The sequence below is a fragment of the Balaenoptera ricei genome, chromosome 1 (genome assembly GCF_028023285.1).
Source record: "Balaenoptera ricei isolate mBalRic1 chromosome 1, mBalRic1.hap2, whole genome shotgun sequence".
In the NCBI taxonomy this organism is placed as follows: domain Eukaryota; kingdom Metazoa; phylum Chordata; class Mammalia; order Artiodactyla; family Balaenopteridae; genus Balaenoptera; species Balaenoptera ricei.
Window position 1 is genome coordinate 160628955 of NC_082639.1, and position 26626 is coordinate 160655580.

The 26626-nt window shown below is 49.0% G+C and overlaps 1 protein-coding gene and 1 pseudogene across 2 annotated transcripts; one reads left to right on the plus strand and one right to left on the minus strand.

Moving 5' to 3' along the window:
• Positions 1-889: 889 nt before the first annotated feature.
• RAB7B (RAB7B, member RAS oncogene family) lies at positions 890-26626 on the minus strand. 2 transcript variants are annotated; one of them, XM_059904894.1, is made up of 7 exons: positions 26582-26626; positions 26159-26295; positions 18483-18551; positions 17808-17934; positions 16880-17095; positions 9234-9359; positions 890-3038 (listed from the first exon to the last, which is right to left on the minus strand). In XM_059904894.1, the coding sequence occupies exons 3-7, from the start codon at positions 18533-18535 to the stop codon at positions 2958-2960; spliced, it is 603 nt and encodes a 200-aa protein (XP_059760877.1). In that variant the 5' UTR covers positions 18536-18551; positions 26159-26295; positions 26582-26626; the 3' UTR covers positions 890-2957. The 2 variants fall into 2 exon arrangements, with proteins under 2 accessions (XP_059760877.1, XP_059760870.1); XM_059904887.1 differs by lacking the exon at positions 26582-26626 and having other exon boundaries at positions 26159-26341.
• On the plus strand, positions 23822-23978 carry LOC132353576 (large ribosomal subunit protein eL39-like; annotated as a pseudogene).

Below are 26626 nucleotides of genomic sequence, written 5' to 3' on the forward strand. Positions count from 1 at the left end.
GTTTTTCTCCAAGCCCCATGGGCGTGTGCTGCCCAGAGCCCTGGCCTGATCATTCACTAGCAGCGTGGAGCTGCCCCTCAGAGCAGGGCTGTGGTGGGTAGAGGAGGAGCCTGGTCGGAGCAGTCTTGTTCATCTGGGTCCTCTTCTCTGAAAGGATGCTGAGGACAGGGCCCTGGGACATGTTGCCCCCCCCCCCGCCCCCCAGGCTCTAGTGGGCTCCCCTTGGCCCGGAGTTACAGCCCCACATCCTGCCTCTCTCTGCCAATACCTGCCCCTGCTGGCTGGGAACAGAGGGCCAGTCTCAGACTCAGGAGTGGGGGAGGGGGTGTGGAGCAGCCCACAGTGTTTTGGCTCAGTTCCATTTGCCCTGGAGATTGGTCACTAGCATGTCCCCTAGTCTTGATAGGAGGGATGCGGTGGGCCTCAGCTCCCCACTCTCCACCCCCATGTGAACATTTGGTCCTGGCTCCTGACTCTGGGGAAGATTCAAAGTGCATGGTTTGGGGCTGGTGTTGAATCTCCATGTGGCTTTTGCAAAGACAGAACCTTTTATCTCCAAGCGACCCAGGTGGGCCTGGCCAGGGCTCTGTCATTCTGGAGGGCACTGAAAACATAGTGCTTACTCAGGCACAGTTTCCTGGGTGCGTGCCACCTGCGCTCAGAAGGACCCCACGCTTGGTTTAATGATCCAGTGTCACCGTCTTGGAACTCTTCATGATTTTTGGACAAGGGGTGGGGCATTTTCATTTTGGACTGGGCCCTGCCAATTATATCACTGCTCCTATTTTACTTTTTGTTGTCTCTATCTTCCCTTTTATTATCTTTTGAATTTTGAACTATGGGGATATTGAAAAAAAAAAAAACTTTAAAAACTAAATACCACAAAAGATTAAAACAAAGAAAGACACACTTATTATTTGTTGTGCACATTTAGAATGGTCCCTACGTCCATTGCGGTGCACGAGCTGCTGCATACACACCCACGCACCACACATCCAATCCACAGTCCGACTGACTCCCAGGAGAGCCTGTGTGACATGCAGGGTGCCACCCCATGAAGGACACAGAGACAAAGGCATGCTCCAGGCCACCTGCTCCTGTGTCAGGTCCATGCCGTTGCCCAGGACGAGCAATTCTTACTTCACAGCTGGGTGGGGAGAAGGGGTTCCCCAGACTCTCTTACTGACTCCCACCTCCCCTTTCCCCCTACCTCTGGGCATATCTTCAGTGTTAGATGACACTTGGAAGTCATAGGCTAACATCCCCAGCTCTGCTGGGAGCTCAGGGAAGGATACTTCTGTGTAGACAGGAGACTTCTGTGGTGGGCATGGATGTGGTCATGGGAGACCCTAGGAGGGTCATCTTGCCTATTCCCTTCAGGTTGGGCTCTATCTGTGTTGTTTATCGCCAGAAGAAAAAGAAGATTATGGCTGTAGAGACTGCAGGGACAGAGACTCCATGAGCTTTCCAGGCCCCTCTTCTAGTATTTGTCACTGATGCAGATTTCTTGCCTGAATCACTGATGCTGCAGTTTTTGCTCATCTCTCTGTAGGCTTAAGAAACTGGGATTTTCCTGCCCCACAAATGTCGAAGGGTTGACAATGCCCAGAGGCCGAGAACGAGCTTTGAGCATCTGCACAGGAAAACTGCAGCTCTTCATGGGCCCCTGGAGCTTCCGCTTTCTGCTCTGCTGGAAGGAAAGGAGCACTGCTGCCCTCTGGTGGCCAGTTGACAGAGACGCAAGGAGTCATCCATTGGGCGGGGTCCCCTTTGCTTTTCTCTGGGATAGCAGCTTTGAGTCCTCAGATAAATTAATCTTTTCACTGTTCCTGGAACACAAGTTTGTCCTCGATCTGGGGCCTTTGTCCTTGATGCAACCTCTCCTCAGAATGTTCTTTGTCAAGTTCAGGTGGCAGCCCCTTTCTCATTCTCTAGCCTTTGAGCCAATGTCACCTCCCCAGGGAAGCCTTCATGGACTACTTCGTCTGAAACAGCACCCAACTGTCCCTCTCTATCCCATTACCTTGTTTCACTTTGTTCAAGCACTTACCTGCTATTTGAAAATACCTGTTTAAATTCTGTGTTTCCTGCCTCTCTCCCTCACCAGAATGTCGGATCCAGGAGAGCAAGGTTGGTTACATTTGTCACTGGACCTCAATGCATTGTACATAGTAGATACTCAAAAATACTTGTTGAAAGAATAGTAAATGTATCTCAACAAGAGCAACTGATATTCAAGCAGAGGTTCTGGTCCTCAAAACCACACTGATGTGGGCAGGGCACATGTGACTCCCATTTGACAGATGAATAAGCTGAAGCTCAAAGAGAGTTATGGGAGTTGCCTGAGCACCAGCAGGGAGAAATGCACCAGTCCCCGGTGGGTTTTTCCTGCGCTCCCTCAGTCCTGCATTCTGGAGGGGACAAACGGGAGTGTCCCCGGTCTGAACAGCTGCTGCCAGGGGTTGAGGTAGACCCTCACTCCCTGGCCCCGGTTACGAGGTAGCCTGAGCTGTACCCTTGTCCAAAGCTGTGCTGTGGCTCTTGGGGGGTGTGGTGGTTGGGCTGAGGAAGGCCAGTCCATAGGAGAATATAACAGGACTCCAGAGAGAGCAGCCTGTCTGCAGAGATGTGTGTTCTGGAGCAGGGGTGTGGCTGGGAAGGGCATGTGGCAAGAAAGCTGGAGTCCACGAGGGAATCGTGACTCCTCTGGGGTTTGGCTGTGGCATCCGGGGTTTCATCCAGGCTCAAGGGCCCAGCCCCGGCCTCTCTACACTCAGCCTGAGGCAGGGCCGCCCTCTGGTTCTGGGTCCCGCGCAGATGTGAGGGATTCAGGGCTCTGGCCGCAGAGCCTGGACTGCCATCTGAGCTTCGGCGGGCAGTGGGGCTGTTGGGGGCCCAGGATGACCAGGCCTTGCGCATGCTCTGTCCCTGGGTGTGCAGAGCGGGAGTCTGGAAGGTCAGCAGCAGCTGCTCTTGGACTGGCCTTCTGGTGAGAGCTTGATGGAGTCTGTGAGGTAATTCTCTAAGACGCTTCGATACTGGAGAAGGAAAAGAGGAGTCAGTGTTTGCATCCTGGCAGGCAGAGCCCCACCTGCCCTCTATTTCTTAATGGCCAATGGTGGTCGGGCTTTCTGTTCCCCCACCTTGTGCAGCTGGGAGACTGAGGCCCAGGGGAGGAAGTCTTCCCTGCCCCCTCCTTCCTCACCTCCTCCTCCAGCTCCTTCCCAGGAGCCCAGAGCAGGTGGGCGGCTGCGTTAGAGGCCCAGGTCTCCTGACCTCCAGCCAGGTCCCGTAACTTGCCATTCTCCAGAGGGGACAACTGAGGTGACGTTTGCCCTCAGGCAGAGATGATGACGGCCCACTCCTCATTTCTGCAGGAAACCTCTCCCTGCAAACGTCCCCACACCCCAACCTTCTCTCACCATGCCCACCTCTCAACCTCCCACCATTCTCTGAACTTCCCATGTCCAGGGAGCCCTCCCTAAAATAGACTCAATGTTTCTACTGGGCCTTTTTGCTTCTTTGCCCACCCTCCCAAAGTCTCCTGTCCCAACGATGTCCAGAGAAAGCCCCTTCTCGGTCTAGCAAGCCACTCCCCACCCCGCTGGCCACTCCTCACCTATGACCCACCCAGCTTGGTTCAAGGGTGAGGGCGGGGGAGGGCATCCTTCCTCAAGGAGATGGGTTCTACACACTGAAGGGTCTCTTCTTTGAGGGATTACATCTCTTTCCTTGGCCAAGGCTCCCCCCAGTCTCCGAGCTCCCAGCCTTCATGTTCTCCCGGCAGCTGGTGGTGTGTGTGAGGGTGAGTGGGTAAGTGGACATGCTGGTGTAGACCTGAGCTGGACAGAGCCCCCTGTGGGGCTGCCTGTCTCAAGTGCCCCTCTGAGGGGACAATTTCCAGAAGAGCGGTTGTGCCTGCACTGATTTTTTTCTCCTCCATGGCTCCTGGGCTCCGGCCATGGTGCTCAGCTGGTGAATGTCAACCAAACCCTTAGTGCTGGTGACTCTGGACCCCAGGAGGCTGTGTCAGACCTGCCTGCGGCACCCTCATGATAGTCACCCCCCAAGACACATGAGAAGGTCCCCTGATGCCCGTCACTCGCTGCCACCGCCAGACAGCGAGCGGTAGGTTAGCCTGACAGCACAGAGCTCAGGGCACCGGGCCTGGGACCCAGCCCTTCTTCCCACTGTTTGCTTCTTGAAGAGCCCCCATTTCTCACCCACTGCCTGGTAGGGTGTCCGGGCCAGCAGAGCACCAGCTACCCTTAGTCAGCCTGGATGATGGGCCTTGAGTAGCCCTCAGCAAATTCTTTGGCGCTATTAGAATTTTATTTGTTATATATATATATTTGCATTAGGAAAGATTAGTGTTGGGGAGTGGGGGGCAGTGTCTCCCAATGAAAGCCTGGCCCCCTGGGGATGTCTCCACACCCCAGTTCCATCTTCCCCTGCGCTGGGGAGGATCCTAGCCCACTGCTTGCCGACCTGGCCCCGCGCACCACAGGCCTTCCCCAGCCCTTCACCCTGAAGGAGCAGAGTCCTTCCCTGAGGTGCCTGAGGCTCCTTCCCCCAGCACCGCCCAGGTCTGCTGTGCGGGCTCGGGGCTGCACCGCCCGGGACACCATCCAGTCCTCCAGTTGGCCCCATCTGCAGGGCCCGCTCACTCCCCTGAGCTGGTTGTAGTTAAAATCCTGACACGTCTGAGCCTCACAGGGAGGGACAAGGAGAAGCAGAGCATTACTTGTTTAAGTCCCGTTTTAAGCTGACTGATCCGCTTCTCCCAGAAAGACAGGCTTTTGAAAAGATTCTCTGATTTTTGTACTTTCCTGGTCCCCCTCTCACCATAAACATCAAAGAGACCTTGCCTGGGATCAGGAACTTTCCTAGCTGGGTCTTTTGGACCCAGGGGGCAGGGCCTGTTGATTCATCAACCCCGGGTATGCCTCACCCTCACGTCCACAGAAGGCCCAGCTGGGATCATGAACAGAGCCCGTGCCTTGTCCTCGATGCCAGCCTTTGGGAGGGAGAGTCTAAGCTGAGGGCTTTCTGAGCTGCTTTGCACTTTATCCAAGGAACAAACAGTGCTGCCTTTGAAGGTGTGAGAAATGCCCTCGTTCATTACACCGGCAAAACCTGAGGTCTTCATGCCAGCTCTCTTCACCCAATAATAGTCACATCCTCCCCAGGTCCAAGTCAGCTCTGAGCTCTTCCCATTTATGACATCATTTCACTCGATAATGGCATCATCTCGCTCCTCAGGTTTCCTGCAAACCTTCCAAGTCACTGGCAGTCCATAATTAGATTTCCTGTGTAATTCTTTTCTCCAGACCCCAGTCGTCTTAGCAAGTATGTGCATGTCTAACTGTAAAGTAACACCATAGTATCCTAATGCATCATTTCAGTGGGGATGTGACTGTGGGAGTCTGTCCCTCCAAGCCTGGTCACCTCATAGCCCTGACTTTAGATCCTACATCCTGACGACTTCATAAAAGTCCTATAATTTCACTAAGCTTACCTGCCTGTCAGCCTGCTTCCCTCCCGGACGTGGCAAGTTTGCCTTTCTCTAATTAATCCAAAAGGAACTGGGCCTCCATGCTGCAGCTCACGCCGGGCCTGACCAGCCCCAGCAGGGTTGGTATTGCCAACTTGGTAAGAGCAAAATCCCGTCATCCCAAATCCCCCAAAGCAGGTGGGTGTCCCTTCTTTGATTATGAGGGCATTCTTAGTCATATTTTGGAATAACTAAATACCCTAATCCTTGAAGGTGGCCAGATTGGGAAACTAAAGTAACTAACTACCTTCTCTCCTTTCAAAATGTAAACCGAGTACCTCTTCTGGTGCTCTACCTGTAAGCTGCTGTTTCCATCCAGAGCTCACGGCAGAACTCAGACATTCCAAGGAACCTCAAGGAACCCCAAATGCCATGTGCTCCATTGCCTCCTCCTCTTGGGACACTTTTGCTTTCCCCTCTCTTTTCTATCTTGTTCTATAGCATCACTAATCAATCATCCCTCCGTTTGCCAAGCTAGAAACCTCGGTATCAATCTCAACAGCTCCTGATTCCTTCTCTCCTACATTTGATAATCATCAACCCCTGATGGTTCTCCCTCCAAAGTCTCTTTAATCTATACCGTCCTTGCCATCTTCATCTTCTCATGTCCGGACCTTCTGAACCACACATCAAGCCCATCCTCCCTGCAGCATGAAACTTCCCTGCTGAAAGCCCTTAGCCATAGCTTTCATTTAAAAATAGCTACCTTTTATTTAATGCCTTCTCTGTGCTACCATATTATTTTATTTAGCCCTGGCAACAACCCCATGAAGAAGATACTATTACTTGTACTTTAAAGGGAAGGAAGTGATGGCTTAGGGGAGGCTGTATGACTTGTCAGGGACACAGTGAGTAAGAGGTAGAGCCAGGATTTAAGCCAGACCCACCCGGCTTCAGAGCCCAGCTCTTCCCACCCCAGGCTGCGGCTCCCTCCTTATTCTAGCAGCACCTCTCACGTCTTCCTCTCCAAATACTCTGGGCTGGTGTGAATGAGCACATGATCTCCCTGGGAAGGAGGGGAGAGGTACTTGTAGGAAATGTCCCTGAAAACTCCTGTTTGATTTTAAAGTATAGATTTGGAAACTCCAGTTTCACCTTAAAAATCCATGTGAGTTTTTACATTCTGTGCTCTAGTAATTATGTTTATTTTAGGGTGAAATGTTTCTCTTTCAGATTTCTGAATAATAGAGACATTGCTGGAAGATGTGCCCTGCCGGCCTCCAGGTCCCGACTGGGCCCCTGTGTGCCCTGGGAGTCTGGCAGCGGGTCTAGAGGTCATGGGCCTACAGCATGAAGTCCAAGGTCTGGTTGGGGCTCACCAGGCCTTCATGGTCTGGTGCTATTGGCCTTAAGAGCCCCATCGCTCACCTCGGCCCAGCGACCCCACTTCCCTCCATGCCACCGTTCCTCCTCTTACAGACGGAGCCCACATTGGTCCCTCACATGAGCCCTGTGGACTCACGCCTGGGCCTCTGCGACGCCCTTCTCTCCGCCCTTCTGTGGCTCTTGCTCATGCCTTCAATGGCCTACCATGTCCCCCATGCTAACTGCATATGACCTTTCAACCTCCAACTCACACGCCACCTCTCTGGGCAGGCATCCTTGCCCACCCTCGCCACCAGCACCTCTGAGCCACCTCGATGCCTTGGCCATGTCCCTTCCCTGCCCCAGTCCATGGCACTTACCTCACTCCATGACAGTCTATTTGTTTTCTTTTTTATTTTGTAAATCTGTATTTTTTGTCTTTTCCATTATGGCCTATTACAGGATATTGAATATAGTTCCCTGTGCCATACAATAAGACCTTGGTGTTTCTCCATTCTATATATACTAGTTTGCATCTGCTAACCCCAAACTCCCAGTCCTTCCCTCCCCTCCCCCCTCCCCCCGCTTGGCAAACACAAGCCTGTTCTCTCTGCATGACCTCCTATTTTGGATGCCTTACTCCTTTTCCTGACCGTGGGGCCACCGAGGTCCACATCTCCAGCCCTAGCCTGACAACTCAAGAATGTTTAGGGGATGGCATTATTTCCATCTTATGAGGAAATTGAGGCTCAGAGAAGTCATATGTCTTGCCCAGGGGTCCACTTGAAAGCATGTGGGCGGGATCAAACCCAGGTCAGTCTGACTGCGGGTATCACACCCGTGACTGCCAAACTTCTCATCCGTAAATTTCCCCCATCATTGTGAGGGACTGACATGGGGTCGCCAATCCATTCTTTTGCCAAGTAAGAACAATGGAAAAAAAAACAAGCAGACAAACTACCATCCACTAACATCACTGTGTCATAAAAGTGACACAGCAGGAAGGACATAGTTTCAAGAATGAAGGACACTCCTTCTCCAGAAAGGACAGAGGCAAACTACGCACAGACACTGGCTGGCTGTGGGCTGATGGAGCTTCCCTGCGACTAAGCACTTGGCGATCACTGCACTGTGTTTGTGGAGGATCAGTGATCACGTATCACCCTATGAGGTCAAACAGCACCCCTCACCTTCCAGGGAACGGCATGAGCAGGCACATCTGTGTTACCGACTGTGTGATAGAGCAGCACTTCTTGACCATGTGCTAGTGAGAGCCGCCCCTCTGCTTCCTTTTAACATGACACAGTGAGGGCTGGGGGCCAGGAGGGGAAGCATTAATAATAGCGCATGGGGGCAAACTCCGAGATTAAGGCAATGGGGTGTAAGGATGGCAAGCTCGAGCCCTCTCCCTGGGCAGCTGCTAGGGGTGGCTGCTGTCCCTCTCCGTTGTGGACAACCCGCAGGGCAGGGCCAGGCAGACCCTGTGACAGCAGGCCCTTCCACAGAGGGGAGCCCTCCGACTGCCCATCCTCATTCGCTCCTTTCCTCAATTCAGAATCACTGCCGTGATGACCTTCTCCCCATTTCTAAGAAGCCCACCTTGATTGCATATGGCAGAATAATGAAACATGCTGAGCCCCTCCCCGTGCCAATCTCTCACGGACACTCTTCAGAGTTTCTGAACTCTCTATCAGAATGGCATTAAAACCCTGCTAATACTTCCAGGTGGCCTTCCCTGGTCTCCCCCTTCTCTCCCCTGCCGTGTGGGCTGCGTGTCCCTCCTCTGGGGCTCCATCACCAGTCCTTGCCCACCATACAGAGCCTGCCCTACAGCCACTCCTGGGCCGATCTGGCTCCCTTACGAGAGCAAGGGACCCCGGAGCCCTGGACGGGACCTGACACACGTGACATGCTCAACACATGCTTGTTGAGAGACTGCACCAAGTGGTCTACATCTAGCCATCATTTTGATTGGAGGATGACAGCAACTCCCGCAGGCTTCATTATTCCACTTGGACCAATACTTGGCACCTTGGGGCTTCTCTCCCATCAGTGGGGACTGAACTAGAGCATTACTTCTCAAACTCTTACTAAATTAGAGTCTCCAGGGGTGAGGTATAGAAATGTTATTTTTTAGAAACTCCACGAATGATAATCAGCCGGATTGAGGGACCACAGATGATGGATTCTAAGAAAGCTTTATGCCTCTGGCATTCTGTGATTCCAGAATTGGAGTACTGTTGAGCCCATTCAACAACTAATTAATTAAGATGATGAGCAATCCTGTCCCACCCACGTCTCTCCCGATATATACTTTTCTGGACGCTCCTGAGTTCCCCCATCCTAGGGGGCAGCCCTGGCAGGTGCCACTCACCCTTGACAGAGCCCGACTGGCCAGCATCTCGAAGGCTTGTACCACATTGATGTCATTCTTGGCACTGACTTCAAAATAGGGAATATCCTTCTCTTTACACCAGTCTTGGGCTACCTCCTGCGGCACCTGCATGAGGGGAAGAAATGATCACTGTTCCTGTGTCCCCATCCCCACCATGATTATCACCATCACCACAGCCCCACCTTCCCCACCACCACTCTCATTTATTGAGAACCTTCCATGTGTCTGTAAGTTTACAGGTGTTATTATTATTTTTTAAATTAATTAATTAATTAATTAATTTATTTTTGGCTGCGTTGGGTCTTCGTTGCGGCACATGGGCTTTTCTTTAGTTGCGGCGAATGGGGGCTACTCCTCGTTGCGGTGTGTGGGCTTCTCACTGCACTGGCTTCTCTCGTTGCGGAGCACGGGCTCTAGGCACACGGGCTTCAGTAGTTGCGGCTCGCGGGCTCAGTAGTTGTGGCGCACGGGCTTACTTGCTCCACGGCATGTGGGATCTTCCCGGACCAGGGCTCGAACCCGTGTCCCCTGCATTGGCAGGCAGATTCTTAACCACTGCGCCACCAGGGAAGCCCCACGTGTTATTTTTTAACATAAGCCAATGAAGTGGCTATTGTTAGCTCCATTTTACACACGAGGAGACCGAGGACTGGAGTGTGTGGGGCTGAGCAGGGCTTGAATACAGGCTTGGCAGAATTAGAGCCCTCTGCACTATCCCATCTTCTTAAGGTCTACACTAGGAGCTTCTTACTGCCATTGACTCCTTCCTCAGTCCCTTCAAAGGGAGGTGGACATAACAGACACTAGCCAGGGAGGGAGGGCTTCCTTCTCCTGAGCTGGCTGACCAGGCCCACGCTGCTGGGCAGAGACTCAGGTCCCTGTTAACCCTTCTTCCCCAGGGTAGCGTCTTTGGAACAGTTGGTAAGCTCCCACTCTGGGCCAGATACTAGGTTAGACATCTGATCATATTAACTCACTTAATCCTCTAACAACCTTGTGAAATGGGTCTTTTTAGCTTCACTTTATAGATAAGAACACTGAGCCTCAGGGAGGTTCCGCAGCTTGCCTCAGATCACACAGCTGAGAAAGGCAGAACTTGGGTGCAGCCACAGCTCAGTGCTCCCATGGCATCTGCGCTGCCCCCTTCAGGGCACTGCACAAGAATTGTGCTGCTGTTCTGTCTCTCCCACCGGACTGCAGGTTTCTTGAACTCAGGGTCAGGACTTTTAGCTCTTGGCCTGGCACCATGAGCCACTCAGTACAGGCTGAATGAATACGTCTCTACCCAAATGCAAACGCCAGTCACAGTTTGAGGATGTTAGATTGGAGAATGTTCTGGCAGCCCTGTGGGTTACTTCCAAAGACAATTGGTTCAACTGAGTTTAGTCTAATCAATTATTTTGGGGAAGAGGGAATGACCATATATTGATATTTGCTGTGCCTGATGCTTTATAACCATTATTTCACTTTAAGGGAGCCAAGGTTTTTCTCCTGGAGAAAGAATCATTCTGCCCCTTTCCCTGAACCCAGGGCAGCCAGGGGGAGATCTGAGACTGTTCCTTGTCAAATTGTCTCCTGCAGGTTCTGGGAAGTCTAGCTTACTGGGATTAAAGGAACCATCACTGTCCCCTGTCTCTTTGGCCTTTGCTGTCCTGGCCTCAGGAGTGGCAGCAGGGCCCAGGGGCTCATGGCTCTCTTTCACAAAGCCTCTGTTGTCCAGTGGCATTGCTCTGGTATTGTGAGGCTCGCTTCCTAAGACTGGAGGGGAGAAACTGGGGTCAGCTAAGCAGTCTGCCCTTTGGGGAGCCCGGATGACACCTCTGGCTCCCCACACTCAGTCTCCCCGGAGCTGCTGCACTTGAGCAGAGCAGGGAGAGAGTCCAGGCCCTGGTCTTGGCCTCTGATCTCTAAGGTCCTCCTGCCTTTTGGGGCGAGGGGCCCCCGAACTGGCCACGACTGCTCTCTTCTGTGGAGCATAGATGTCCCTGATCTGGTGAGCATCCAAGAACCCTCACAGCTCCGGGAAAATCCTGAACTATTTGGATGAAGAATCAAGGATGGCCACATGGCTGATTATTATTTTCCTCACTAGTAATACACAAATAAATAATCATTAGAAATTAACAGGTTATCATAATACCTTGATGGCATCTTTGGAATCCCAAAGGTTTTGCATCTTTTAAAGTTCTTTAAAAGACCTTAGGGTGGGCTTCCCTGGTGGTGCAGTGGTTAAGAATCCACCTGCCAATGCAGGGGACACGGGTTCGAGCCCTGGTCCGGGAAGATCCCACATGCTGTGGAGCAACTAAGCCTGTGCGCCACAACTACTGAAGCCGGTGTGCCTAGAGCCCGTGCTCCGCAACAAGAGACGCCATGGCAATGAGAAGCCCGCGCACCTCAACGAAGAGTAGCCCCCACTCGCCACAACTAGAGAAAGCCCACACGCAGCAATGAAGACCCAATGCAGCCAAAAATAAATAAATAAAATAAAGAAAGAAAGAAAAGAAAAGAAAAAAAGTTAAAAAAAAAAGACTTTAGGGCAAGGACTGGACTTACCCTTCTTATTGCTCCCCCTTCTTTATATCCTACCGCCACCCCACGGCCACCAGCTAATGAGCATTTTTCTGGGCACATCATTGGTGCTCAGGAGTTGCAGTAAAAATGGAAGTAAATTGCAATGAAGTCAAGTGCCTCTGATTCTCCAAGAGGCAGGGAGATTCTTCATATGCTATGGCATAAGAAGCTGAAGCCCAGACTGGTGCCCAAGGTCACCCAGAGACAAAGCTAGGAAGACAAGCCCACATCTACAGCCCGATGACCTCTCTGTCCCTTCTCTACCACTGACAGTGACTGGGCCTGCCCAGAGTCCGGTTATGACAGACATTTTCTCTCACTTCTCCAGGCTCATTCTCTGTCTGGTTTTTATGGAGTGATTAAATACACACTCTAGAATGTCAGTTGAGATTGTGTTGCAAATTAACATTCCTTTTATATCCCCTCACCTCTCCCACTCAACCTCAGAATGTCGCCCTGTGAAGAAAATGACCCACACAGCACTTTTCCCTTCCAATTCTAGTTACAGCTTCATGATTTTAAAAATCATCTTGTCTTCTTTTATTTATAAAATAACAGCTATTTATAATTTAGGCTCTGACTGTGGAAATAAACTCAGGGTGTCAGCCGTGGGGACATGGGAAGTATGAAAATTTTGGAAGTGTTACTTCCATTGATTTTGTTTTGGCTGACAATATACTATTAACATTTTACTTTCCCTGTTACAATTTGGCTTGTTCATCAGAGGTCAAATGTTTGACAAAATTAGTCCACTTTGCGGACTTTTATTTATGATGCTTTTCCATCTCACATGCATTTAATTAATTAATTTGTTTGTTTGTTTGCCTTTGGCTGTGCTGCATAGCATGTGAGATCTTAGTTCCCCAACCAGGGAACAAACCTGTGCCCCCTGCAGTGGAAGCGCGGAGTACTAACAACTGGACCGCCAGGGAATTCCCTAATATGCATTTATTTATTCTTTTTTCTTTTTTTTTTTAACATCTTTATTGGAATATAATTGCTTTACAATGGTGTGTTAGTTTCTGCTTTATAACAAAGTGAATCAGCTATACATATACATATATCCCCATACCTCATATGCATTTAAAATGATCAATTGTGTGTGTTAAGATTAGTATGTCAGATACATCTTAAACCAATCAAAAATAATGAAGAAAACATAATCCCAATGTTATGAATCAGCAGTAAGTCAGAAACTGCCTGAGTGTAGAGCAAAGAATGCACATCCTAGTGAATAAATTCTTCGTAGCATAGATGCTAGCAGAACTGTTCTTTCTAATAAACTAATTTTTTTTCACTTTTACCTTGTGTAGAAGGAGTAGGGGTTTTAAGAAAAATCTAAGTCAGCAATTTCTTTAAAATTATCCTGGTGAGGTATTGATTGATTGATTGATTGTGGTAAAATATACGTAAACATAAAATTTACCATTTTAACTATATTTAAGTGTACAGTTCAGTGGCATTAGTACATTCACATCATTGTGTAACCATCACCACTGCTCATTTCCACAGCTTTTTCATCATCCCACATCTAACATATATGTTTTAAATATTCATTTTCTCTTTGTTAAGTAGGAAGAGCTTCCCTGTCTTCCCAGCCCACACCTCGGAGGTATTAAATTAAGGAGGGGAACAGTCACTTCCACGTATTAAGATTGCCATGTGCTTTATAGGCATCATTGCCTATAATCCTCAAACAACCTCATGAAATCTGAGTCTGGTCTCTATTTCACAAAGAAGCTGGAACTGGCCAAGGACACACACGAATTTGAGCCCAGAGAAGGGGCTCCTTCCGGTGGCCCTCAGCTCTTATCCATTCAAGCCTGTGCGAGCGGGGACTGTCTCCAGACTGGGTCTCCAAGCCCAGGGTGTGCCTCTCAGCGACTGGCGGCATCCTCTGCTGGGTCTGTGCTGTTTGCGGGCAGCCGCTTCCCAGCCTCACCTCTGGCTCCACGATCCTGGGTCTCTGGATTGAAGTCCCTCTGCTCTCCCCACTTCCAGTTCCTCCTCTCCACTTCCCTGTGCTCATCTCATGGCTGCGAGCACTTCTTCACCTCTGTTCCTCCTGCTCTGCCTTCCTTCAAGCCCTTCCCTTGTCACCCTCTCCAGTGCGGGTTATTTCCACACCCTACTCAGTACAGACCCCAGAGACCTGGTTGGGCTTGCCTGGGTCTTTGCTACTTCTTTCAAACTTTTATTCTTCCTCTCTCTGCAGAACAAAGCTCATCCTCCTGCAGCTGGGATTGGACCCCCTCTACCCCTCTGAGTCATCACCTATGCCTCCCATCCTGCCAGGTACCCCCTGATTCACTGAACACTTGCAATCTCGTGAAACTTCCTCTGCACGCAGCCCCCAACGCTCACGAGAGCCTCACACTTCCTTCCCCTGCAGCCGTCTTCACCTTCTCTCCACTCAGCCTCTCCTTCCCAGGCCCAGACCCAGGGCCTCCATTGTCTGGTCTCCTTTCCCCTCCCTCCTTCTGCCCTGTTCCTCAACCTCTGACAGCCTCCTGGCTCTTCAGCCTCTTCTTGTCTCTCCTCTTTCCTCCATGGGTTCTCAGCGAGTGCCCTTGCAGCTCTGTTCTTCAGCTACTCTTGTCTGGAAAAACCTTCCATCAGGTCCCTGGCTTTTACCCCATGTACCATTGTTGAAGAAAAACACAACATAGACTCCACTTCAAACTCCTGGTCTCCCTGAGCCCTTGGTGTCACCCATCAGTTCTGGTCTTTGTCCTTGCCTAGCTCCTTCACCTGTTTCTCTGCAGAGTAACTGGCACAGCTTCACCATGATTCTTGAGATTCCTCCTGGGCTCCCTTCCTCCTCTCTCTCAGCAGAAGATGGTGCCTCTTATTTCACTGAGGAAACGTCGGACTCTCAGTCTTGAACTCCCTCGACTGCCCACCCCACGACTTGCAGGTATATGAAGCAAGATGTGAAATGGAAGCTTTGGCAGAGACACTACAGTGTGATTGATGCCAGGTATCAAGTTGGTTGGGAGACAGACCACCCCTGGGACTGTGCACATTTCCAAAGGTTCATGACCAAGAATCTGCTAGACGACTCTAACACCCCTGGCATGGATATAAAAGGATTGAAAAGGAGGGTTAGAAAGGATTTTTTGGGGGGGTACACCCCTCCTAAGAGGGAGACCATGTAAGGCCTCACCTCTGGACAAAAGAGGGTTTCAAGGAGGCCACTTGGAAAGGTTAACGTATGACCCCTGGAGTTTGGTGGCTACAGTGGATTGGTATCTGATTGCATCTGAGGGATTTAAGGCAAAAGGCAACAGGGCAGAGAGAGGACAGACTGCACTGAGAATGAATTACCCTTGGCCCTACAACGGAGCCAGAATGCACGGTGTGTCTTATGAAAGAGAGGCGGCCTCCACAGAGAGCTAGCCAGCCTGGAGCTGTTGTAAACCCCATCAGGAAGAGTGTCTGCAGGAGGAGGGGACCCCATGGAGTGGAGGATGGCTCTTAAGCTCCTAAATTAGGAGTTGAGGAAGAATATGCAAGACCCTTGTCAGGGGAGGTACAGTTAAATGTTCCTAGTGGAGGCTTCTTAGGACCCAAAGGAGTAATCCACCAAGAGACAGCTTGAAATACCTGTTGGGCCCGGAGAGCACAAACTATCTTAAGACAGTACCAGTCAAATAAGGATCTTTTCGCTTCTCCTGACCTCTTATCCCTCTTTTTGCTTCATTCCTGATGGGCTCTGAAACCAAAATTATCCTGAGAAGGGGAGGAAGTGTAGACACATAAAGTTGGCAATGGGATGCCCCTCCTAGACCACAGTGTTCTCACTTGCAGCTGGCCCCAGTGGGAAAAAGAGAGACCCCTTGGCTGTGAATGAACTTAGGACTTTGATTCTTATTTGAGATTGGATATTTGTAATTAGAGAATTGACACTAAATTTGCAACCTGAAGTTACCATAGAATTGATGACTTCTACATTTCTATTTCCAGCACAGACTTCTCCTTTGAAGTTTCATTCTCATGCGTTCTAAAGCCTACTGGTCATCCCCAATTAGTTGTTCTCCAAGCTCCTCCAACTCAGCATGTCAGAACCAAACTCATCTCTCTCTCTGAACAAGAGGCTCTTCTTTATGGAGGTAATAGCTTAGTTGGAAGCACCACCATCCATTCATCCACCCACCCATCCATCATTCCAAATGATGCCTCAGTTCTCCTATCACTTTTCTCCATTTGAACACTTGTGAAAATGTGGTTCAAATATGAACCCCATTTATTTTCTCTATTTGAAACACTAAGAAAACTTGTTCAGACACTCTTTTTGGTGTCCTTTGGGCTTTGTTTGGCACAAGAGCATCTTTTATAAATTGTCTACTTTTATTCTCTTCTCATTAGTAGGCAACGATGAACAGAGCTTTACTCAATGCCACTGCCATGGTAAACACCTACATAAGTGTGGTCACTGCAGCCATGGAGCAAGCAGATCATTTGTCAAGTGGTTGGCCAGAGGATATAGAATATGCTTAAGCTAATAAGAAATAAATACTGTATTACTACTTTCCCAGAAAATTTGTAGTTTCAAGAATTCATAACTGCAGACCCCCTATCTGACCCTGGGTAGAAATACTGTTCTACAGGTTAATTCAAATCCCACCTTCCTACTTCTGATGCCTTCATTCTTCCATTCCCTGTCTCTAGACAAAATTGCCTTCGGTTCTCAGCTCACATTATGCTATTTCTTACCTTTGTAAGAAATAGCATTGTTCTTGCTGTCTCTTCAGCCTGGAACCCACTTCCTTATAGGAAGCCCTTTCTATACTCTGGGCTTGAGTAGATAGATGCCCTTTCACTATGGTCCCCAAATATCCAAGGTGTATCTCTATGATTGCTTATGATTTATCTTATTGTATCAAAATTGTCTTTTAAATTATCTGCATCCATTACTAGACTGTAAAATTCTTAAGAAGGTAAGGACTATGCCTGATTCAACTCTGTATGTGTGGGACTTAACTCAGTGCCTGGCATATAGCCAGCCCTCACATGTTTGATGAATGAATGGATGAATGAGTCAGCGGTACCTGCCGGTCTGCCAGATCAATCTTGTTCCCCAGCACCACCATGGGGTAGGACTGCTCCATTGGAATGGTTTTGGCCAGAACATCACCCCTCCAGGTTTCCAGGGCTTCAAAGGTCTCCACGTCAGTGACATCAAAAGCCAGGACGCAGCCATCAGAGCCTTTGTAGAATGTAGACACCATGGAGCGGAATCGCTCCTGTCCTCCTGTGTCCCAGATCTGGAGGGGAAGAACAGAGGCTCCATGGGGCTGTGATGAGTGGCTGAAGGTATGCCCAAACAGGTCACATCATGTCAAAGCTTCCTTTTCTGGGTAGGGGGCAGATAGCCCTGGCACAGGTGCATGAGGTCCTTTCACACACGGGCATCACACACCCTGTCACCCATGTACACTACAGAATCTCTGCACTAATATTTAACATCCCAAGAGTACTTTCACATCTGAGTCCTCATTTTCCACCTGGGGCATCAGGACAGGCATTGTTCTTCCGCCTGATAGATTTGGACCTTGGGAGTGACTTGCCCAAGTCCACTTGGCAATTTTTCCAGGGAACCTGAGCCTTAGGGGGCCTCTTAATTCTGGATTGGTGCTCTCCCTTCTAGATCAGGGATCAGTAAATTTTTCCATAAAGGGACATATAGTAAATAACGTAAGCTTTGCAGACTATATACCGTCTGTTGCCACTACTCAATTCTGCTGTTGTACTGTGAAAGCAGACCGTGAGTAAACAAACGGGCAGGGCTGTGTTCTAATAAAACTTTATTTTCAAAAGCAGATGGTGGACCAGATTTGGCCCATGAATTAAAGTTTACTGATCTATGCTCTAGACTCTTCTAGCTCCTGGTGCACATTGCTGTGTGAGTGGCCATCCAGGGAATGTGGGGTGATATTCAGGTGTGTATGTTGAAGAGGGGATGAGAGGGCGGCTCACCTGTAGCTTCAAAGTTGTGTCATCCAGTATGATAATCTTGGAGAGGATGCTGGCTCCCAGTGTGGTCTGATAGTCCTCGTAAAATGTCTTGTGCACGAATCGGTGGAGGAGGGAAGTCTTTCCAACACTAAGGAAAAAAACCCAGACACATGTGGACACACTACAAACACACACACACACACACACACTCACACACGTATCCATACCTTTCTCAACATCTTACCATGACCCTCTCGCCACTGTCTCTCTCTGAGATTTTGAATTTCTAACATTTGCAGTTTGAGTTGCTTGCTAATACTAGGGAATGGACACTAGAAGCAGGGACCAAAGTGAGCAGAGAAGTTTGCAGAGAGCCGAGTGCCTCACAGCAAAATGGTCAGGTCTTTCCTGTATGTGGCAGGAGGTAGGAGGGCAGAGAGATGCTAAATGGCTTGCCTAATTCACATACCTAGTTACTGCAGAGTTAACTGCAGAGCCGGGGTCAGAAACCAGGTAGCCTGACTCCCAGTCTCTTTCTCCCATCTCAGCTCCCTTCCCTGGGGTGGAATGCCCTCCCTGGTGCCACTCTGAATCAGAAAGGGACCCATGCAAGGTGGGAGCAAATATAGGACGTCTCACTGTTCTTGGGTAGGGGCTTCTTCCCAACCCCCAGACCCCGGGCTGAACTTGGCTTACCCCAGGGCTCCGATGATGATGAGCTTGAGGTCCACCTTCTTCTGAGGATTCATGGAGGGGCTTCAGAGCCTGTAGGGAAACAGAAGTCATCTACATGCTGGCCAGAGTAACCCTGTGGCCATTGTCTCTGGGGCTGGTGTCTACTTTCCCCTCGTCATGTGCAGAACTCTGCCCTGGGCTCGGATGGGGTTGTTCTCCAAGTGAGGCGGATGACTCAGCAACCCTTACACACCCACCTCCTCACTTCCCCTGGGGGTCTCCCTGAGGCTGGAAGGATGGTGGCCCCACCCCATCCTAGGACAGGCACACCTCTTACGTTTCAGCTCTACCGACCCCGCAGGGCACCAAGGCTGGACTGGACTGAACAGAGGCCTCGCAGACAGCCTCTGTTCCAAGCCTGGAGCCAGGGATGCAGGGCGGTGCGGGAAGAGGAGATGGGGGTGGGACAAGGGGTCCATTGTTAGGACCGCTGAGAGGCTTTGGATGGAAGAGTGTCCTTCCTTCAGCCCGAGGTGTTGCTGCATTGGCAGAATCAAAAGGCTCTTCTCTAATGCAGCTGGTGGGGGTGTAACTGGTACATGTTTCTGGAAAGCTGCTTGGCAGCAAGCATTGAGAGCCTTAAAAATGTCCCTGCCCTCCACTTCTAGGAATTTGTCCTAAAAAAATAATCTGAAACGCAGGCAAAGACTCTTGTTCAAGAATGTTCTTTCCCAGCGTCATTTATAAACATCCAACAATAAAGAAGTGGTTAAAAAAATCATGGCACACAATGAACTATTAAGCAGTCATTAAAATGGAGTTTGTGAGCATATTATAATAACGTGGGAAAATGCTTATGCCATAGGATCTAAATGAAAAACAGAAGACACTAAACTGTACATACCATACTGCCCCCCCAAGTATTGAAATGAATTCCTACTTGCATGGAAAAAGATCTAGAAAGAAATATATAAAAAACGTAAGTCGTTAATTCTGGGTGGTAGGAAACTATGATTTTAACTTTGTTCTCTATACTTTTTAGTATGTTCCAATTTTTTTTTTAACAACAAACATGTCAAACATGTATTGTTCCTATAAGAGAAAAATACTTGTATGTATGTTTTATATATATAAATTATATATGTATATATATTGTGATTATTAACAAGATAAAGCAAAACTGTCTCAGGGAATTATGCTTAACTGGCTCTTTGGTTCTACCCTTACGTGCACACACATATATACTATTCCCAACTCCTGGGTCTTCTGACCTTGGATGCAGTAGATGTATTGAGTTAACCCTGATCTGACTCTGCCTGGTTGAGGTAGCAAAAGTTGGCCAGCTTGAACTTGCCTGGTACTGGGAAAAAGCTCTCAACTGGATGTCCTGAGGTTTGGGTTCTAGTTCTCACTTTGCCACTGTGTGACCTTGGGCCAGTTACTTCCCCTCTTTGAGTCTTGGCTTTCCAACTAGAGGATGAGCCATCTGGGCCCCAAAGACCCAAGGCCCCTTCTGGTTGACAAATGCTTTATCTGCTGGAGTGTAACTCACTGGGCCACGAGAGCCTTGCACTGGACACTGGGAGGAGCAAAAGACAAAGCGAATAGGAGCCCACTCCAAAGGAGTCATCAGGGGAGAAGGGAAAGGGGTGAGTGATTACAGCAGAGAGAAAATGTAAAGTGCCCCGACAGAGGCCCCGAGAAACTGCTGTGAGAATTCAGGGCTGGGGGAGAAGCTGCCAATCCAACTGGGCCCTGAGGAAATGACACATGTAGTTGGGAGTGATATTTCCCAGGAGGAAATGAAATATCAAAGCTCTGTGAACAGGGGAGTGGAGAAGGTGGATGGTTTGCTTTAGGGAAGGGTGAGGTGAAGGGTGTGGAGAGAGAAAAGCCTAGAAAGGAAGCAAGATTAAGATGTGTCATGAATACATACCAAGGATTCTGTCATTCATTCATTCATTCGTCAAACATTTCCCACCCTTCAGACAGGCAGAGGAAGAGAATTCAAAGTATTAACAGGGGCTGGTATTTTGTAATGGGTGTCACCGCCTACAAGGAAACCAGCCAAGGGAGAAGTGACTCAGAAGCTTCTGAAAGGCATGTGTCTCTAAGCATCAGTTACCACTCGGGAAGGGGAGCAAGGGTGAGCTCTTTCCTAAAGGCTTTGGTACAACCCGCTAACTTGGCCTCAAAAGCCAACAGAGTGCCCTGGAAAGGGAGTCAGAGCAAAAGGGAGGCAGGGGAAGTGGGAAGGGAACCAGCATTGGTTGAGCACCTGCAGGGGCTGCTCTGTAGAGCTTAGGAAATCATGAGCTATGAGATGAGTACAATGGGGCCTCAGAGAAGCCAAGTCACTCATAACTCATCTAAGGCCCCACAGGTAGTATATGGATGAGCTAATGTGTGAATCAAAGGCCAGAGAAGGCTGCTCTGTGCCATGTTGCCCGTTGACGTCCTGAGTTTGAATCGGTAGAATCCGTGTGCACAGGATCTAGGGTGCTGGGCTCAGGTTTGGTGAACCCCAACAAAACCTTTGTAGAGCTGTAGGGGATCGAGAGAAAGGCAGCCAAAGTGACAAGAGCCACAGTGGAAGCCAAGGGAATGGGCTGCTGAACAGGAGCTGTCGTGTGTGGACTGACCACAGGGGTCAAAAGAGCATCCTGAGGCAGAGGGGAGCAGATTCACACGTTGCCATGCGGAGTTGTCAACGCTCACACCAAAAGCTAAGGTTTACTCGCCTGGTGGTGTTGTAGAGCACTTTGTGAATATGCAAATAAACATATCATCGTGAGGTTAATAAATGAATACATTATTATACTACATTTAACACACATAGTACATTATTATAATGCATTTATGGCACAAATTAAGGGCTCAAGAAATGTTAGCACACAGAAATATCTTGTGGGATTGATACTACTCTTATCTCTGTTCTACCACTGAAGAAACAGGTGTTTAGAGAAGTTAAGTATGTAGTTCATCTCTAAAAGCATGGTCTGTAAGTGGCAGAACTGGGACTTGAATACAGACAGGCCTGACTCCAGAGATCACACTCTTAGCTGCTAGGTCCTACTTACTGCCTTCTGTGAAACTAGAATGAGGATCACACACCCTGCCACTTGGTGCCCCTGTCGGAGAGTCTGGGGGGCTGGATGGTTTGGGTTTGACATGGTGCAGCAGAGCTGGTGTGCATATGAAGGGAAAGCTGGGGTTGAGGGCAGGGTAGGTGGAAAGTGTATGTGTATAACAGAGGATCAATATCCACTATGTGTAAAGCACTCTACAGACAATCAAAGACAACACAGAACATAAAAGCGGGCAAAGAATACGAATAAGTAACCAGTAGAGATCTTATAAATGATAAGTAGTAAGCTTTGGGAGATACTTAAACTTACTAATTTTTAAGGACATGCAAAGTTAAAAAATACCACTTTTTAACCCACCAGAGTGGCAAAAATTAAAAAGATTGATGATAATATTTAGTGTTGACAAGTGGGTGGGGGAAAACTCTTGTTTATTGCTGATAGACTATGAATTGGCACCGTCTCTTTTGGAGAGCAGTTTGACATTATCAAAATTTAATATGCATACACCCTAGATTCTAATTCTAGGAGTCTATCCAACCGAAATACACATATGCTCAAACATGCATTTTTACAAAGATAATTGCTGAAGAACATTGTAACCTAAATGTCCATCAATAAAAGACCCTTGGCATAAATTATGATCCATACATACTCTGGAATACTAGGCAGTTTTTAAATGAGTGAAGTAATGAAGTGGAAAAATATGACAATTTAAGTGAAAAAAAAAAATCACTGAACGTTTTGTATAGTATGATCCCAATTGTATAAAAACAACAACCCTATGTGTGTGACTATATGTTTAATATTATATTTATGCTTGTCCTGCAGTACATAGAAAGCTACGGATAGATACATACTAAATGATTAATAGGAGATGGGGAAAGGTAGATTAGAGGCAAGGAGCTATTGTTTTATTTTATATATGTCTTGTGTTAAAATTTGTTACACAAGTCTAAGTTGTTATTGTAATTAAAATATCAAATAGGGCTTCCTTGGTGGTGCAGTGGTTAAGAATCCGCCTGCCAATGCAGGGGACATGGGTTTGATTCCTGGTCCAGGAAGATCCCACATGCTGTGGAGCAACTAAGCCCGTGAGCCACAACTACTGAAGCCCACGCACCCAGAGCCCGTGCTCCGCAACAAGAGAGGTCACCACAATGAGAAGCCCGCACACCGCAACGAAGAGTAGCCCCCACTCCCCGCAACTAGAGAAAGCCCGTGCGCAGCAACAAAGACCCAACATAGCCAAAAATAAATAAATTAATTAATTAATTTTTAAAAAATTAAAAAAATTAAAAAAGGCTGGTGAGGACTTTTCAGTGTATGTGGCATGAAGTCCAGTTTCCTGGCTTAAATTCCTGGAATTCCTCACTACGTCTAAAAATATATATATATCAAATAAAGACAACATTTCTTTATAAAGAGCAGGTGGAAGGATGGCAGCCCAAAGTCATCTGAGTGTGACTTCCTGACAGGACAAGTCACTTTTGTGTCTGGGGCAGGAGAGAGAGGCCTCCTGGGACTCCGGAGTGATCATGAGTTTTGGAGTCAGAGTTTTCATCCCACCTCCATATATTTGTGACCTTGGGAGAGTTTCTTAACCTTGGTGAGTCTGTTCCCTTGTGGGTAAAATAGACATCGCTCATGGCTGTGGCTGATTCTGCAGTGTGGCATGTGTCATGTTCTTAGAGCAAATTGGAAAGACCTGGTTAAACGGTTAAACACGGTAGGGGGCAAGATACCTGATTTGTAGTGCCTGCCACTTTCAGTGGTGTAAATACTCCCACCATGGCTGATTTCAAGCTACCAGTGTGGATCATTCTCCAGTTCACTACAGAAGGACCCCAAAGTTCATCTAGTCTAACCTCCCACCCAGTGCTTGAGCCACCTGCACCATATTCATGGAAAGATGGCCAGACTTGCCCCACAGAACTTGCCTCCACTAGGGGTGGGTTTCTCCTGGAAGCCACAGAAAGAATGCTCAGTTCCTCTGCTACATGCCAGCCCTCCTGAGATTTAAAGTCTTGGAGTTTTACTTGAGTCTTTTCTTCTCCAGATTCTTATAACTCACCTCAGCCTTTACTCTGAGCCCCCTTCACTCACCACTGCCCTAGTCCTTCCTCTGCATGAGCCCTCAAAGCCTGCTGCCATGCAGATTCCCCTACACCTGCCAGAAGGGCAGGGATTTGCTGAGGCTGCTCTTTATAATAGCCTGTCTCTCTCTTCCCTTCTCCACCACCTTGGTGTGTGTGGTTGACTCTGTTCCTTGCCATGCCTTCTCACAAGACATTCAGGATCAAGCAATTCCTGGCCAGGAAACAAAAGCAGAATTGTCCCACTCTCCCAATGGCTTTGCATGAAAACTGGTCACAAAATCAGGTACAACTCCAAGAGGAGACATTGGAGAAGAGCCAAGCTGGGTCTGTAAGGAATCACACACGAGACGGCCCACATATCGATGCTGTATCAAGGTCACTGGCATCTTACCATATCTAGCTGAAAACATCGCCACCGTCTGGACAGCAGGACATGTTCTACTGGGAAAAATGATTTTTCTCTTTGTCTCTATGCTTCTGCACTAGCAGGTTGGTTCAGTAGTAAATACGTGAGCCCTTTTGTTTGAAAAATAAAATAATATAAAACAGCCTGGTCGTTGGTCCCAGGATAACTAGCAGCAAGAGGGTGACCAGGACTACGTCACTGGCAGTGGAGGGTGGCTTGAGGGTAGACACTGGATGGGCTCACCAGGGAACCACGTGCAGATTTCGGACTGTGGCTGAAGGTCCTTCTTGTATCCTTTGGGCTCTGCCCTTGGCTGGGCTTTGGCAATGTCTGTCCTTTTAAGCCTCCTTCCTCCCACTCAGCTGACTCAGATACTTTAAACCAGTGCATCCTCCTAGAGGCCAGACTGAGTCATCACCTTCCACTGTTAAATAACAGTGAAAAGCAGGTTTGCAATGCAGGGCCCCCCTTCAGCCAGCTCAGGTCCGAACAGAGCAGAGTCTGCCGGGGACTGTTCTCCACTGCACGTGGCTAACTGTTCTCCCCATCTGGCCTGGCAGGACTTCTAAGCCCTAGCCTTGCCCATCTGCCAAAGCTCAGTGTAGCTCTGTGCCCAGGGAGTGAGAAAGATGGAGTTGATGCCTCCCCAGTGCCCCCACCCCATGCAACACATTTTTTTTAAAGTCAGTCTTCTAAGAACTCTTGGACCTGCTCTGCTTTTACCTTCCCACTTTGCTTCTCTCTGTACCCTCCTGGCCCCAGCCGGGACCCAGACACAAGCTTCAGCCTAAAAGAGGTGTTGGGTGAGGTGTCATTTCTGCTGACAGGGAGGAGGGATGAGAGGCAGTGAGCAGGGGCAGCTGAGATTCCTGAAGCAGGCAAAGCCTCCCCCTCCTCATATCATCTTACCCCACGTCACAGCCTCCCCTCTGTGCTCCCACGCCTTGGAAAATGACAAATGTATCCACCCTAAAACATAAATGGGATTTACAATCTTGAAGTAAGTTTGCATTTGAAAAGAGGCTATCGGGGAGCATAAGTCTTTATTGCCTCTCAGGAAGGCTTACAAGTCTGCCTCACCCACCCAAATCATAGCAGGTTTAGACCTGCACTCTCCGGGAAGTGTACCCACAGCCCTGGTTTCAGGAGGCTCAGCACTCCTGTTCTTTAAGTTCTTTGGGGGTATTAGTTCTATTTCCCCAAGTAGACTGTCAGTGCCCAGAGGGCAGGACAGTGCCTCACACCTCTCAGTATCCCTCCAAAGAGTCTGACCCATGCTGGGAATACTGAGTCTTCAATAAATAGTCATCTATCTATCCGTCCATCCATTCCCATCCATCCATCCATCCATCCATCTTTCTGTCCATCCATCCATCCATTCATCTGTCCATCCGTCCATCAATCTATCCATCCATCCAGCACATGTACTACATGCCTACCACGCACTATGTAGGTCTGAGGATATAGGTAAGTTACTATCTCCATGTGACCTGTGGTGGGGGATTGATCTGTAAGTTAAAGAAATTATTTTTATTAATATACAATGCTAGCAACTATAGGACATTTTGCAGTTAACAAAATGCCATCATAGCCCAGTGGATTTCAGAGTCAGGAACAGCTAGTTTGTGACAAGCTGAGACTAAAATCCGGGCCTGTCCAACGCTGTTCATTGGCTTCCCAAGCACCACAGAGCTGTGCTGAGAGGCGTATTTACAGTTTAGAACAAGAGGGACACTTTCCTACTCCAGGGGTTCCCCCTTCCCCGATGAGACCCTTGGGTTGACACGGTTCCGTCCCAGAAGGTGCCCTGTCAAAGTGGCGAGGAGACTCTGGGTACTAGCAGGACACGGTCCTGCTGAAGGGCTCCGGTCTCTGGCTGGCCCTTCTCTGACTGTGCTGGCAGCTGCATCGCTTTGCTGCTGACAGCGGGCCGTGCAGAGCCCCGAGCCGGGCCCCAACTCCCCTGGCTGGGCAGGGAGTCCTTTCTGCCTTGGCTCGCTGCCACCCCCTGGGAGTTACTCAGGCGTGGGTGTTCTTTGGGCTGCAGCTGACAGATTCTAAGCCTCCCTTGCCTCCACTCCTCCCCGCACCCCAAAACCCAAATACCTCTGGGGCTGCTGGAATAGACAGGAACCGAGAAAAGCTTGCAGGGCCCTTTCAGCCTCTGACGGCAGGCGGGGGTTCTCTCTGAGTCGGGGGTCTCCTCTTAGAGCAGCAGTCTCAGCCGGGTCAGAGGAAAAAGGCTTTGGGAGTAAAAAAGAGTTTGTTGAGGCTAAGCCACTTCCTTCTGAGTTTTCCTCCTCTCCCTCTCATGCACAAACTTGGGAAAGTTGCAAAAGAGGCTGGGCTGGGGTGACCTCAGCCGTGTGGGTGGAGGGAGTGGGAGGATGGGAAAGCCAGGCTTCCGAGCTGACTGGATTTGGGGCCCCTTGAGAATTTAGTTTACAGGGACTCTGGTCCTGGGGGAGTGAGGCATAGGAGGCATGAGGGTGGGCCCTTGTGGGTCAGAGGGTCTGCAAGGTAACGTACCAGTTTGTGGGCACCATAAAAAACCTCTGGCTGCTTTTAGGAACT